This window comes from Carcharodon carcharias, chromosome 2 (genome assembly GCF_017639515.1).
Source record: "Carcharodon carcharias isolate sCarCar2 chromosome 2, sCarCar2.pri, whole genome shotgun sequence".
In the NCBI taxonomy this organism is placed as follows: Eukaryota; Metazoa; Chordata; class Chondrichthyes; order Lamniformes; family Lamnidae; genus Carcharodon; species Carcharodon carcharias.
The window spans coordinates 134,735,226-134,751,430 of NC_054468.1; the positions used below are offsets into that span (position 1 = coordinate 134,735,226).

At 38.0% G+C, this 16,205-nt stretch overlaps 1 protein-coding gene across 9 annotated transcripts in view; it reads left to right on the top strand.

Moving 5' to 3' along the window:
• Positions 1-16,205, top strand: part of map4k3a (mitogen-activated protein kinase kinase kinase kinase 3a) — a 304,817-nt gene that overhangs the window by 166,840 nt on the left and 121,772 nt on the right. For all 9 annotated transcript variants that reach the window (XM_041213479.1, XM_041213499.1, XM_041213517.1 and 6 more), the window contains exons 10-12: positions 3,462-3,524; positions 3,609-3,690; positions 3,775-3,885. In XM_041213479.1, coding sequence (XP_041069413.1) covers positions 3,462-3,524; positions 3,609-3,690; positions 3,775-3,885 — 256 coding nt within the window. The remainder of the gene's footprint in view (positions 1-3,461; positions 3,525-3,608; positions 3,691-3,774; positions 3,886-16,205) is intronic.

The window sequence follows — 16,205 nt, forward strand, 5'->3', positions numbered from 1 at the left end:
TGCACTTGCCAATTCTTTAGAAACATCACCCATGTAAAAGTTGACCTAAAAATTAGTCTCAGAAATTCAACTTTTGCACGAGTATATGCGCTATATCTTTTATTAGTTCTGAAAGTGTATGAAACTTATCAGGCCTGCTAAGGTTCATCATTGAGTGAAAACTATCTGATAAATCAAAAGCTATTACTAATCTGAGACTTGAAGGAATATGTTTTCTTTTAATTATAAGGCTAGTTTCAAGTTCATTTGAATCTAGAGACATGCTTTCTCTAGAATGTGATACACTGACAAAATCTATTTTGAACCAACATATGTAACCTTCTTATTAGTTATGGTACATTGACATAGTCTGCTTGCTACAAACAGTTGTTTTATCTTTGACTTAAAGCAAATGATTCTCTTTAAGCCAAGTCAGTTGCTTCCACTGTTAAGCTTATCATTCAAAGTAAATTATAGCTTGAGCATACAGACATGAAAAATTCATAATTACGTATGAACTATATAATGAACAGCACGCTAATACAATTATATGCCCTTAACATGATCTTATTGCCTTTATATTTCAGGAATGTGCTCCTAAAAGGATTTGTAAACGACATGCAAATATGAGCATTAGTCCTTTTTTTTTAAGATGACAAACCGTGCAGAGTGTGCATCTTTGACCATCTTGGTATGAGCAGACAGGGTTAATTGTCCACTAGCATCCACCAGAATGGTGCCATGATTTAAATTAGAAAGAAAGATTGCATAAAATTTGCTTGTATATTTTGAGTTCAAAAGGTTGAGAGACAGTTTAATCAAGATTTTTGAAATGATATAGAGATTTGATAGGGTGGATGCAATTTTCTTTGGTGGAGGGAATCCAGAATAAAAGATGGGCAATAAAATTAGAAGTTGGCAATTTAAGAATGAGATCTGAAGGCATTTTTTCTACACAGTGGAACTCTTTTTTTTCCCCCATAGGATTGTGGAATCTGGATCAGTTGAAAATTTCAAGACAGAGTAATGGATTTTTAATGGTTAAGGGTGTCAAAGGATATGGTGCAATGTGGGTAAATGAAGTTGAGCACAGATCATCACAGACCTAACTGAATGGTAGATTAGGTTTGAAGGGCTTGAATGGCCTACTCATGTGATTTAGTCTCATGCAACCCTGGGACTTGTGTAAGAGGATAATTTTAGTCAAAAAGCCTTCAGATTACTTAATGGTGCATGTATATGTGGCTGAAAACTCTTTGATTCAACATATGTACCTTCCTTGTACAAATGGATATTTCCTTTGAAACATCCTTCACATTTGAAAGATAAACTGCATTACCAGAATCAATTCAAAACTGAAGACCTTTGACTTAGTTGAAGAAGTGTGCAATTCTGTTGAAAAGCCTTGCAAGGCTGATGTTAGCCTTTTGTCATTTTGGCTAAAACTTCATCTATTCAGAATATGTATACAAAGACACAATGACAATTTAAAAACTGTTTGTAGCTTTTATGCACTTATAGGAATCACATGATGTGCTATTTTCTATGGAAACCAGATGTCATGCAGAATAATTGCTACTGATCAGTTTTGAAATGTGAAAGCACCAGCCTGATGGTGCACATTGATACATTGATTTCTGCTTTAACTTGAATCTGAATCAGTCGCTACTAATTTGGTTTGTCTTCCTTTATTCTACTGTAGATGTTAAAACTTTCCTTGACCCACTCCACCCAATTCCTCATAGTTATGGATTAACTAATGGATTATTTTGGCCTTGATGTTTCTGTTGCTACAGATAAATACAATATCTAATTTCCTACACCTATTGCACAGTATGCAATTTCACCTTGACAATTCTCCAGTAGCTTTAATCATTTCTATTAACTTAAGGTTTGGTTGATACTCTTTCCATTTGTTACTCTGGACAATAAGATATTTCAATATTGAGCTACCCAGAAGAATGTTCTGGTTGGTCAGTTTAGTTTTGGACTGGTTTAAGACAAAAAAAAAGGTTCCAGCACAATCTCTGAATTTGGAGCATAAATGTTCGCATGTAATACTGCTCCTAACTATTCTGTGGACTATCAAACTTCTGGCCACCATGAAAGCAGAAAGTGACGTGAAAGTCTCTTGAAAGACATGGAACAGTACATGAAAGTACTGTTCTGTGGGTATTAAAGCAAGCAGAAACTCAATTTCTTTTTTAGTTTTATCTTGCTGGGAAATAAATATCTTAAAATATGGTGGCATATTGAAGTCAAATTAAACAAGTTTTACAGATCCATGAACCCTTTTTATATTCCGTTTACAGTGAAAATTTAGAGGCCTGCTTGGTAAGTTAGTTGTTTCCTTCAGTACAGTGGCTCTTCTATGACATCAGGATTTCTTCCAAATGAAATAAGCTCCAACATCATTTATTATGCACCTATACTAATATTGTTTAAATAAAGAAGTATGCTACATTTATTATATTTCCTCCTACTTCCAAATGTCATTTGAACCTTCATGTACTCCTCCCAGTGGAGAATAAAATTAAAGTTAGCTCCTGTTTGAATCCTCCTCACTCCAAAAAAATTTAATTGAATGACTCATCTCTTCTGCTAGGAAGACAAGAATTTAATAACATCTTTCCTCACCCCCAGAGGAGTTTGACACAAGTTAGAGATCTACAGGACTCCTCTGAACTTGCTGTCCTCTACCATCAATGTGTGTCCATAGATATCTGATGTACACTGATGAAAGATAAACTGCTTTTGGACCTGCATGAAAACTAGGTGGCTGTATCTCCAAGTAGCATTCCCAAGTCCTTACTGTGACCCTTATGGAACATGAATTCAGGTGAGCAACTAGGCAGGAATAAAATGGTGGTGTAAGCAGGACACAGGAAGACATTAGAGAGAAACGAGATGAATACCAGAAGCATGGTATGAATTACTAGTGGGGGTTTATCTCTCACATTATTACTCCATAAGCTCCCAGTGTTCCAGAACAGAAGTAAAGCTAAAGAATGCAATGGAGGAATAACTGAAGAAGGAAATACTGAAGAAGAAAATAGCAATGAAGGAATTAAAGATGCATGAAATAAAGAGAACAATTGAGACAGAAAAGAAAAGCAAGCAGAAGCAAAAGGCTGAAAAGAGAAGCACCCTGGGTGGGGTGACGTGAATGAACATTTTAAAATCTTGCCTGAGATAAGGAACAAAGAGAATTAGGGAACAGTTATATTATTCATGGATACTTCTGGATGCATTTGCATTAATGTATATGGAATACACACACCTACAAAGATGGTGGGAAAAATGACCCACTGGAAATGTTGAAGGTATGCCAGTAGTTCCTCATTTCACTGACCTTAATTTGGCCAAATCAGGTTCTGAGGCAGCCAAATTTCGACACACTATTCTTAAGCAGAGCGCAGACTTTATTAGATGTGACATCTCCATTCAAAGTTATAATTTAAGGCTGTCTGACTGTTTTTTAGGGCTTTGTTTTTGATGACAAAGAGCAACTTCCAGCCTCCAAAGTTGAAGGACAAGATAAAATGGTAGGAAATATTTGGACATTTGTTCATGTTTTTAGATCTGTTCAGTTTCCAAATTGATTCATTACAGAATGTTTTCCTTTTCAGGTCAACGAATTTTCATCAGTTTGTAAAACTGGCACTTACGAAAAATCCCAAAAAACGACCTACTGCTGAAAAGTTATTGCAGGCAAGTATAGTGAGTTTTGTCATGTTACTGCCCATGTGTATTAACACTTAAATAATTCCCTTGTACTTTCAAATTCTTTTTCAGCACCCATTTGTGGCACAGTCTTTGAATCGTACACTCGCTATAGAATTGCTTGATAAGTTGAACAACCCAGATCATTCCAGTTACCATGACTTTGATGATGATGATCCTGAGGTAAAATATATTTTGGTCATATATATATTTTATATTTTCTTAATCTAAATATCCTTAGTAGCCTTGGGATATTACAGCTGTTAAACTGGAAAAAAACACAGGAAAATAGAAACCCCTCAGTTTGAATAAAATGTTCTTTTTTGCGATTGTTCCCATTTGATTTGTTTGGTTAACAGTGATGCTGATTTTCATGTTCACCTGTGTTTTAAATTTTGCGTAAAAGTTTTCCAACTTTTATGGTAAACTGTCAATCCATCAAGAGTTCCTAATCTCTCTGCGATGTACTTTTTTAAATGGCATTGCTACATTACTTTTAAGCAACCTAACAACAACTATTGTTATAATGAAATGGAGAACTGCCACATTAAGGATGGTAGGTGATGGGAACTTGTATTATGTTCCAAGTTTCAGAATTTTCTGCCGTTGTTGGCTTTCTCTGTTGAGATTAAATAAATTAGAGAATATCTATCTTTGTTATGCACAGCCCATTTGAAGTAGCTGATTTAATGGTGCAATGACATTTCTTCATCCCATATTGGCCTTTGTTCCTTGGGATTATTTAGATTGTTTAAACATGCTGCGCACCTATTTATGTATTTGCAAAAGCTTTTGTGCACATAACAATAGTTGAACTAAATGCAAATAAATGTTTTGTTGAAAGTGCTTATTCTGATTTGTATGGGTGCACTGATAATGAGGAATAAATAAATCAGTTTGTTTTATAATGATACTAATGCAAATATTCATCACATGTCCATTGCCAGTATAAGTATAAATTATGCAACAGCTATAATGAATTTTAAAACCAAAGTGAAATTTTAACTGACCAAGATTATGAAGCATGGTGTGTAATTGAAGTATTAATGAATGCAAAACTAACCCATTATTGCAAAGATAACATGCAACCAATTTCTACAAAGGAATAAAGACCAAGGAAATAACTATGTCAAAAATACTATGGCAGAATAGTCTTCGGTCTTGTTTGAAGAAAATTGATTTTTTACTCATTTAATTGGAAAAGATGTGTGACATCATCTTCTGTGACAAATGTGTGGGTATACTGAAATCCATGTATTATGAAAGAAACTAATTAAAACACAAGTAGGAACAGAAACTGTAATAGGTACAAATTGAAACTAGTGTTTTGTTATTCACCTAATGGCTGATGGGCTGAGAGGACCCTTAAGATCACCATTTTAACCACCAAAAACAGGTGGAACATATAACTTGAAATAGGATCTCACCATATGTTACCAATTTGAAGTTAAAGGATAGCAAAGATTTTTTGCGTTCTATTTATTTATCTTTTGTTTGTATGCTGCTTCACTGGGAATACTGGTAATACAGGAAATATGAAGGAACTGAATTAATGATTGTGATATAGTTATACATTTAATAGTGACTGCATAAAACTGAGCTGCTAATTAAGTTCCTCTTGCACTGCTAATCTGTAAGTCATTTAAGCCAGTCTTCCCATTTAATATGTCGAGAATTCACTGTTTAAAGAAAAATATTCAAATCAACTGAAATGTTCAAATCTGAGTTAGAGATGTTATTCCTAATGAGCATTTTTTTGTAAAGGTTTATTAATGGTTAAATACCTTCAGAGTTTGATCACTGAATGCAACACAGATGGCACTAATATGGGGGAACCTACAACATTTTAATAAAGAGAAAAAGCTGATCATAGGGTTTTAGTAATTAAAGAAACTTGTTCCTTTCACCAATATAATTTACAGATTAGTTTTTGCAGCTTTGCTTAGAAATGGAATTGGAGCTTATAATCATGCACAAGATTCTTCTAGGAGTTCCCACATGGAACAAGGACTGAGGTGCCCTGCCATGATTCTATTAGGCTAACTACACTTAACAGAAATAAGCTTAAGGCTTAAAAATTATCAAGTTTATTAATTTAACAAGTAATATTACATTGTAGGTTCCTATCTGTTGAGTTTGACACCTCTCTAGTTTAAAGAGCAAAAATAAAGCTGCAGTATTTGCCAACCAATCACCTACCTGCTGTCTTCTATTGTTATTCCGATTTTTTTTCTGTTGCTTTTGAAGCTCTAGCTCCTGACTCTCCCACAGATCCCCTCTGGGCCTGGCTTTATGTTCTGCCACTCCTCTTGCTACCCTGCAGCTTCACTCCAAGGTCTCCTTTATTGCCTGCCACCTCTTTTGCTGTCCCGCAGTTGACTGCTGGGCATGGCTACATCTTCCGCAGGTCCGATTCTGGGTGACCTTTATATTCCACTGCTCCTCTTCCTCACATTCTGTAAGCCTATTAATGCCTTGTAATATGTTGCAGTGCTCCTAGGTGTGCTCCCCATTTGGTGCCATTCACAAAATTAGAAATTGTGCTTTTGATTTTTTGATTCCAAAGTTTAAATTGTTGATTTAAATTGTTAAGTGACCCCGGCACTGATCCTCCTACTTCCCATCTTTCTGCCGCTCTGAATAGCTATCCTTTGCCCCAGTGCTTTGCTCTTGCATTGAAGGCATGGTGTTAATTTTCATGTGCGTGGATGACACCCACTTCTGCCTCACCACCATTCCTCTAAACTCCTTCATAGTTGTTAAATTATTAGACTTATCCGACATTCAGTTCTGGATGAGCAGAAATTTCCTCCAGTTAAATGTTGGGAAGACTGAAGCCATTGTTTCCAATCCCTAGTTCAAGCTCTGTTCCTGAGTTACAGTCAGAGATTAACCCAGTCTATTCACAACCTTGGTGTCACATTTGATCCTGAGATGAATTTCCCACCTCGTATTCATGTCATCTCTATGACCACCTATTTTCATCTCAGTAACATCTCCCAACTTTCTCCCTGTCTCTGCTCATTTACTGCTGAAACCCTCATCCTTCATTACCTCTAGACTCAATTATTCCAAAGCACTGCTGGCTGGACTGCCACGTACTACCATCAATAAACTTAAGATCATCCAAAACTCTGCTGCCCATGTCTTAACTTGCAGCAAACCCTGTTCCCCTATCAGCCCTATGCTCGCTGACCTACATTGGGTGCTGATGAAGCAACACCTTGATTTTAACACCTTGTTTTCAAATCCCTTCATGGTCTTGCCTATTCCTATTTCTGTAATCTCTTCCGACCGCACAACTTTCCAAGATATCTGCGCTCCTCCAATATGACCTCTTTTACATTTGCAGTTATTGTTACTCCATCTTGGTGGCCGTGCCTTCAGTTGCCTAGGCCCCAAGCTCTGGAATTCCCTCCCTGCAACTTTCCGCCTCTCTACCGCGCTTTCCTCCTTTTAAGATACTTCTTATAACCTACCTCATTGACCAAGGTTTTGGTCAGCTGACCTAATATGTCCTTTTGTGGCTGCATGTCATACTTTGTTTTATAATGCTTCTGTGAGCGCCTTTATATTAAAGGCATTACATAAATATCGGTTGTTGTTGCAGCTGGCAAGCTATCCATTCTGCTACTTGTCCCCTGACTGCATGCTTTGAGCTTATACATTAGACTATCATATGGCACTTTATCAAAGGCCCTTTGGAAATCTAGATACTTTGCATCTACTGTATTGCTCTTGTCTGCTCTCTTTGTTACCTCTTCAATGAGGTTGGCCAAGTAAGTCCTTTCCTTTTGAAATCGCTGTTGATTATTCACTATATTTTTGCTTTCTATATGTTTTTCTGTTTCTTTCATTTAAGTTGGTTGTCCATTATTTTTCCTACCACTGGTGTTAAGTTGACTGTTTGACGGTTCCTTGGCCATTCTCTATCTAAGTTACCAAGCTTGAGAGTTTAGTTTCCTTGTCTTTATTTTTGATTTTGGTAAGATGTCTTGATTGTCCAATCTGTGTGTTGCATCCACTAAATTTACCAGTCCCTAAAGAAATAAAGCTTCATTATGTTCCAGTGAATGAGTGCAAGAATCTCCAGTAAAAAATGAGTTATACTGAAGTCCAAGATAAGCTCTATGTTGGGTCCCTGGGACATGAAAAATAATCCAGGACTTCATATTTATGCCACTTTTAAAAATGGACTTTTTTGCTGAGCCAAAAAAGATGGCTGTCACAAGTTATATGACCACATGATTGGCCCTGTTCTGGGAGCTACCACCAAGAGTTACAAGAACAAAAGAATTATTTTCTCAGCTGGTGGACTCTCACCTCATTGTACAGACCCATTGTAATCACGAAACCAGGAGACTTTCAAATTGAAACTCTTTATACCTGCAGAGCTGCAAACAGACTCATAATACACCTGGGACTGTCTAAGCCTATTTCAGAAGGGAACCAAAGGGATGTCATTTGCATCTGATAAGCTTACCTTGCTAGCAGAATCAGTGGGTTTGCCTAGACAATGGCTTCCCGACACCAGACCCTTAATATGGATGGTAACTCTCTTTTTCAACAACTGACGACCAGGACGTTATCAGACCTGAAAACAGAGCTAGTTCCAGACACTGGGTAAACATACCTTTTGGAAGTCATTGTGGAGAAAAAAGGTCACATGACTCATCATGAAATCTCTCTATGCCTTTGAGAACTGAGAAATCCTTAGTCTGCTGCCTTTTAGCATCAACTGGAAAGGACCCCAGCTGCCCAGCTGAGCAAGCAGTTGATTACCATTTCTCAGCTTCTCCAAGCCAGCCTCTGCTGGAGGATTTCCTACCATCACCTGCAGAACCGACCCAGTCTTTCTGTACCTATTTCATTTGCGGTATCCACACCATTGCAAAGTGAACCCTTCAACTCTTTTCTTCAGCCAGCTGAACACGAGCTCCTACATGAAAGAATTCCTCATTGGACTCTGACACATGCGTGTGTGTGTATGTGTGTGGTCACTTGAATATGCAATAAACTAACCTTTGGAGTTAATCATAACATGAGTTTGTTGCAAATGATTAGTAAATTGGATCAGGCAAACCAAGGGATTGGGGAACCATCCCACCACATACTTCAAAAATAATTCAAAACACCTTCTGCTTATGGATAGTTGGTGAGAAGAAATCAGTGCAGTTTGCCTATCTCTCTCCTGTCCGGAACATCTACATTTTTCAGACTATATCTGTCAAAGGGATTATTTGAACTCTGGATCTTGTGTGTGGTGGAGGGGAGAGAGAGAGAGAGAGTGCAGGTGGTGGAGGATACTGGGAAATATATTGGAAAGGTATTATTTTTGTTCAGAGTTACAGCTGGACTAGAGAACAATTAAGACCAATGGCAACTTGGGAAGGATTATTCATAATGATAAGGGTAATTGCCTTCTGTAACAGATATAGTAGGATCTACTTCTTGCATAGTAGATAAGACTGAAACTTCAGTTACTAGCACATCTGGAGGAAATTATTTCAAACTAAATTAAAAAAGCTTTGATGAAAGCAATTGTGAGGGCATATTAAAGTTACCTTAGGATATTGAAGTTTAATGGCTGAGATTGTGTTTGATTCCCTGGTGGATATTTTCAGTGGTTTGCTGAGAATATGGGTTATATGAGGTGCTTGGAGGAATGAATGTACAGTGTTGACCAAGCAGAATCAAAGTCCATGGATAAAACAAAACACGACTGACAGATCTATGCTCACGCTGTCCTCTGCTTTCAATTCCCATGTTGACATAAAATGGCTTTGATGTCCATAAAATGTAAGTAGTTTTGCTATTTGATTATGAACTTGTGCTTCCTGGACAAAATTGTTGTCATCCTCATGCATCAAATTGCTCTTCGTCAATGGCTGAACTTTCAAAACATAAAGTCTGTTAACTGGTTTGTTTCAGAGCCAAAACAGTGCAGCTGTACGGTTACAAGATCTACACATTTCATGAATGTTGAATTCTCTGTGTCTTCTCACCACATTTTTTTTCTGAATGCTGGCGATACCAGTAAAACTGATTAATGTTGTAGTGGCTGAGGATTCTTGGACCTGTTAGGACTAAATGTTAAGTCTGTAGTAGTATCACGTAGTTGATATGTTTGTGTACCCTTCATGTATGACAATTAATAAAATTACACCCATGTTTTCTTCCTAAAATTCTGAGCTTCGTTCACCTTCCAAGATAACAAGCCAGAAGTGTTTAGTGCTCCTCCATTTCGAAGGATGAGCTCAACTTTGTGTGAAGTAGAAACAAATACATTTATCTATTTAGGCCGTTAACTTAATTCCACCCATCACTTAACAGCATTTCAAGAAGTGGACTCTGAAATGTTTCTTAGCTGGTCTGGAATCATTAAGAGAATTTATAGAGCTGAGACTGCTCATGCTATGTTCATGCCAAGATTAGTGTGGAAATGCCTTCTGACATGAAACCATAAGTATATAAGAAATTGGAGCAAGAGTAGGTCATTTGTCCCCTTGAGCCGCCTCCACCATTTCATTAAGATCATGCCTGATCTGACTGTGGCCTTAACTCCACTTTCCTGCCTGCCCCCAATAACCCTTGACTTCCTTGTTGATCAAAAAATCTAACTCCGCCTTGAATATATTCAAAGACAGAACCTCCACTGCACTCTGTGAAAGAGAATTCCAAAGACCCAACAACCCTCAGAGAAAAAATGTCTCCTCCATCTTAGTCTTAAATGGGAGCCTCCTTATTTTTACTGTGCCCCCAAGTTCTAGATTGCCCCACAAGGGGAAACATCCTCTCAACATCTATCCCATCAAGCCCCCTCAGAACCTTATATGTTTCAATAAGATAACCTCTCATTCTTCCAAACTCCAAGGAGTATAGGCACATTTTGCTCAACCTTTCCTTATAAGACAACCCTTTCATCCCAGGAATCAGTCTAATCAAACTGCTTCCAATGCAAGTATCTCTCTCCTTAAGTCTGGGGAACAAAACATAATACTGTTAGGTGCTGTCTCACCAGAGCCCTGTACGGTTGTACTTTTACTCCATCCCCCTTGCAATTAAAGCCAACACTCCATTTGTCTTCCTAATTACTTGCTGTACATGCATGCTGATGTTTTGTGAATCATGTATGAGGACACCAGGATTCTCCTTTGCCCAGCCTGCTTGTTATATCCTCAAAAAACTCTAATAAATTTGTCAAGCATGTTTTCCCTTTTACAAAACCTTGCTGATTCTGCCTGATTGCACTATAATTTTCTTAATGTCCTACTATTTAATGGAGTCTAGCATTTTCCCAATGATAGATGTTAGGTTGACTGGCCTATAGTTTCCTACTGCTTGTTTCCCTCTTTTCTTGAATAGAGGTGTCACGTTTGCAAACTTATCAGTCTTGTGTCCTGTATGTTTTTAATTATTGTGATTGTTCTAAGTTCCTCCCTCCCTTTTGTCTCTTGATTTTCTACTATTCTTGGGATACTTTGTGTCTTCTACTGTGAATATGGAGACAAAACACTTGTTCAAAGTTTCTTCCATTTCCCTGTTTCCCATTATTAATTCCCCACTCTCATCTTCTAAGGGACCAATGCTTACTTTAGCTACTCTTTTCCTTGTAGAAGTTTTTAATGTCCATTTTTATATTTCTTGCTCTTAATTTTTCTTTTTAGTCATCCTTTTCTGGTTTCTAAGAAGTTCCCAAACTTCCAGCCTACCACTAATCTTTGCAATAATGTAAGCTTTTTCTTTCAATTTGATAGAATTCTTAACTCCCTTAGCCACAGTGCATCCTTCTTATAGTCTTTCGTTTGTAATGGAATATACCCTTGTTGAGAGCTATGAATTATCTCCTTAAATGTCTGCCGCTGCTACTCTACCATCTTGCCTTTTAACCTATTTTATCATTTCATTTTTGCCAACTCTGTCTTCATTCCGTTGCAATTGCCTTTATTTAAGTCACTAGTTTTAGACTCTCATTTCTCACCCTCAAATTGTGAAATTCATCATGTTATCGCTCTTGCCCAGAGGATCCCTTACTATGAGGTCATTCATTAATCCTGTCTCATTAAATATTGAGGTCTAATATAACCTCCCTGATTGGTTCCAAAATGCATTGTTCTAAGAAACTGTCTGAAATTAATTCCATAAACTCATAACAAAAACAGAATTACCTGGAAAAACTCAGCAGGTCTGGCAGCATCGGCGGAGAAGAAAAGAGTTGACGTTTCGAGTCCTCATGACCCTTCGACAGAAACTTCAGACAGTTTCTTAGAACAATGCATTTTGGAACCAATCAGGGAGGTTATATTAGACCTCAATATTTAATGAGACAGGATTAATGAATGACCTCATAGTAAGGGATCCTCTGGGCAAGAGCGATAACATGATGAATTTCACAATTTGAGGGTGAGAAATGAGAGTCTAAAACTAGTGACTTAAATAAAGGCAATTGTTTTGGATTTCCAGCATCCGCAGTTTTTTTGTTTTTATCCATAAACTCATACTCTAGGCTACCTTTGCCAATTTGATTTGTATAATCTATATGAAAATTAAAATCTCCAGCAATTATTGCAGTACCTTTCTTTAAAAACCCCCATTATTTCTTGATTTATATTCATTCCTATAGTATAGCTACTGCTAGGGGGCCATAAACAACTCCCACCAGTGACTTCCTTTCCTATTTCTTATCTCAACTCAAACTGATTTCTCCCTACTGTACTGATTTCACTCTTCATTAACAGAGCCAACACACCTCCTTTTCCTTTCTTTCTGTACTTTTGAAATGTCTCTTGAATATTCAGGTCCCAGCTTGGTCCACTTTGCAGCCATGTCTCCGCAATGGCTATCATATCATATACTCATTTATTTCTATTTGTACTAGCAATTCATCCATCTTGTTCCAAATGCTGCAAGCATTCAGAGAGCTTTAATTCTGTCTTTTTACCATTTTTCTACTCTGACCTTATTCACCGGTGCATTCATATGTTTGCACCGTGTTTGCATTACCTGTATTGCTATCCTGCATGATTGTCTTGTCCTTTCACCACCCCCACCCCTGCCTACAGCCTGAGTTATACGATTCGCCAGGACACTAGTTCCAGCAGGGTTTGGGTGAGAACTGTTCCAATGGTACAGCTCCCTCTTACCCCAGTACAGCTGCCAGTTCTCCCATACCAACCTTTTGAGGCACGCACTTAACTGTCTGATCTTATTTATCTTGTGCCAGTTTGCTTGTGGTTCAGGCAGTAATCCAGAGATTATTACCTTTGTGGTTCTGTATTTTAATTTATCTCCTAGCTGCTTATAGCCCCTCAGCAGAACCTTTTTCCTAGTCCAACCTATATCGTTGGTACCCACATATGGACCATTACAACTGGATCTTCCCCTCCCACTTCAAGTTATTCTCCAGCCTCAGGAGACATCCTTAACCCTGCACCAAGCAGGCAACACAGTCTTTGGCACTCACGCTCTTGGCTGCAAGGAACAGTATCTATCCCTCTAACTATACTGCCTCCTATTACCAAGTTCCTTTTAACTGGCCTAACTTGAAGACTCTTTGCACTATGGCGCTGTGGTTATTTTGCTTATCTTTCCTGCAGTCCCTGCTCTTGTTCACACAAGCCGCAAGATCTTCAAACCTGTTGGATAACTGCAAGAGCTGAGGCTCCTTCACTGCTACCATCTGGACCCCATACCAGCCTCACTTGCAGTCACATCCTCCTGCCCATGGAAAAAACCTGGAGTTCCTAAGCTAAGGGGTGTAATTGTCTCCTGGAACAAAGTGTGCTGGTAACTTACCCTTCCTGATGCATCGCACTGCCGGAAGCTTGGGCTCAGTTTGTCAACTGTGAGCTGAAGTTCCTCGAGCTGCAGGCACTTATTGCAGGTGTGGTTGCTGTTGATCACGCAGGTGCCCACCAATTACCACATGCAAGAGCTGCAACACAGCATCTGCCCTGCCATTTTATTGTGCTTTATTTAACTTATTAGTTTCAAGTTTAGAAATATCACTCAGCAAATATTTGTAGTTATTTTAAGTAGTTTAAATGCAAATTTATACAATGGCACAAATTTAATGCAATATTTATATTTCTTTCTTCCCCCCACCCCCAACAGATAAAACTTCTGCCCCAGTAAATTAATGCCTCTTCTCCTCTATTCTTATACCCCTAGACATATACTTCCTGTTATGCCACCCAGTTGAATTTTTTAATTTCTCAGCTTAGAGTTTGGAGGGAGAAGTATACTCACCAACCAACCACTTACCTACTTCTCTCTGACAGCATAGTAAGATTTTTTTGAATGCACAGCTGCTAGCTCTTTTATGCTCCTAGCTGGCATCTCTTGCTGTTGCCTCTATTTTTATGCTCCCCTCTGGCCTTGCTCTGTTCTTTTGCTGCTGTCGCCTTTCTTTTATACTCCCCCCTGGTCTTGTTCTGATTTTGTTCTTGGCTTTGTTGCTGCTCTTTTATGCTATCTGCTAGTCTCGGACTTCCCTGGCACTCTCTGCTGCCACCTTTCTCTCATGCTCCCTGCTGGTCTCACTCTGTTAATTACATTCATGTGCATGGTGTAAATGACATTGTTTCCAAAATGACATAAAAGTTAAGTCTTCTGGTGCTGCAATGAGCAAAGCTATTAAATCAGTATTGAAATTATTAAACCAGGACGGTTTCCATTGCCATTTTCTGCTCTATTTTGGCTGAATTTATTTAGATGAAGAAATTTGGCAAATGAGTGTCCTCACTAACCACCTACTCTTTTTGTAATGATTATTGTTGCACCTTGAAGTTTTGTTTTTAAACTTACTCAGTCTCTTTGCACAGAATCCTTGCATTAAAAGCTGAGGTATGATGTAGACCTATAACTCCTGTTTACAGTATGAATGTTTGTGTAAGGATAACCCTTCTTGTAAATGGCTGTACTTTTAAGGGGACCATTTTCCATTTTTCTCATTTAAACAATTTGTTCATTTTTACAGTCAAGGAATTCATAAACAAAGTAGGTCCATATTTGAATAAAGGCTTGGGGTCGTGGACATGCTGATACGAACCTGGAACTTGAGTAAATTGAAATATTATAGTACCTGTTTATATTCTCCAGAGGAGCTTAGAATTTTGTTCACCAGGTGCTTCTAATACCAGAAGACCAGTGCACTAGTAGATAAAAGAATAAATTGACTGAACTTGAAAGTAGAGTTTTGGGCCAATAGTGCCAAAATGATTTTCCACCTCGTGGATGAAGGGAAACCTTTGTATAGTCACCACTTTTACTTGCAGTCAGGTAAGGGTTGGATTAGTGAAATAATTAACATTCAACGCAGTGAATGTTGAAAGTCTTCACAGCTGAAGAGTCTAGTTTCAACTCTCATCTTCCCCATCGCTGTCAAAACCTTCTGCTGATCTGACCCAGACATAACATGAGAATGAGTTGATTTTAGCAAATTTGAAGCATGGTGAAATATTGTTTGAATTTTTTAACACACTTTATGTATGTTTCACCAACAATTTTACATGAGTTAATCCTGATGTTCTCTGTGGCATGTAGGATATTGAAACTTGAAAGTGGTCTCATCAAATTTAGCATTGGGACCGACTAAAACTTTTTATAAAATGTTACTTTGTAGACCCTTTTTAAAATAAATTTACATTCACTATTTTGTCAGTTTCTTTAATTTTGCTCTTATGTGATCTAGATATTGAGATGCATCTTGATCAAATTTGCATCCATTCTTGGCTTAATGTCAGTCTGGCTCAGCTGACAATACTTGTCTCTAAATCAGAAAGTTGTGACACTGCCAAAGGACTTGAGCACATAACATTGGCTGCTATACCAGTGCTATTGTCATTGAAGGAATGGTGTGTTGTCTTTTGAAGGAGGCATAAAACTGAGCCCCATCTGCTAATTCAAGTGGATGAAGAAGATCTCTTGAAAGAATGGAGAGTTCTGGTGTCCTAATCCACATTCCTTTCTCAATCACTGCTTCGAAAAATCTATAACCCCTCATAAATTTATTGTTTGTGGGAGTTCACTGTGTGCTAATTGACTACCATGTTCAGTGACAAAACAATAACTGCACTTCAAAAGGAATTCATTGTGGTTTTGTCAAGTTAGGCATGCATAATGCCAGCTGTTTTCCATGATGGATAGTTTTGGATAGCTCAGGAATTCCTGCCCACAAAATGCTGTATTGTTTCATTCCTCCAGAGCAACAATGGTATCAAGTAGAAGTTTGAAGAATTGTTGAGGGGGAAATTAGAGAATAGTGGCTTTGAAATGGGGAGGGAAAGGAAGCATGCTAGCATGAACGGGGGAAAGTGGGTAAAATTGTGCTAAAGTGATGGGGTGGGAGAAGAAAGAAAAGACAAGTGAACTGGAGTGCAGGGGTTTAATGAGCAATAATCTAGAAACAGAAATTCAGTGCAAATCGCAACAGCCATCATTCTTTGCAAAAACAAGAGGCTAAATCCCTGCAGTTCTGCCACAATTTTCCAATGGCACTGTTC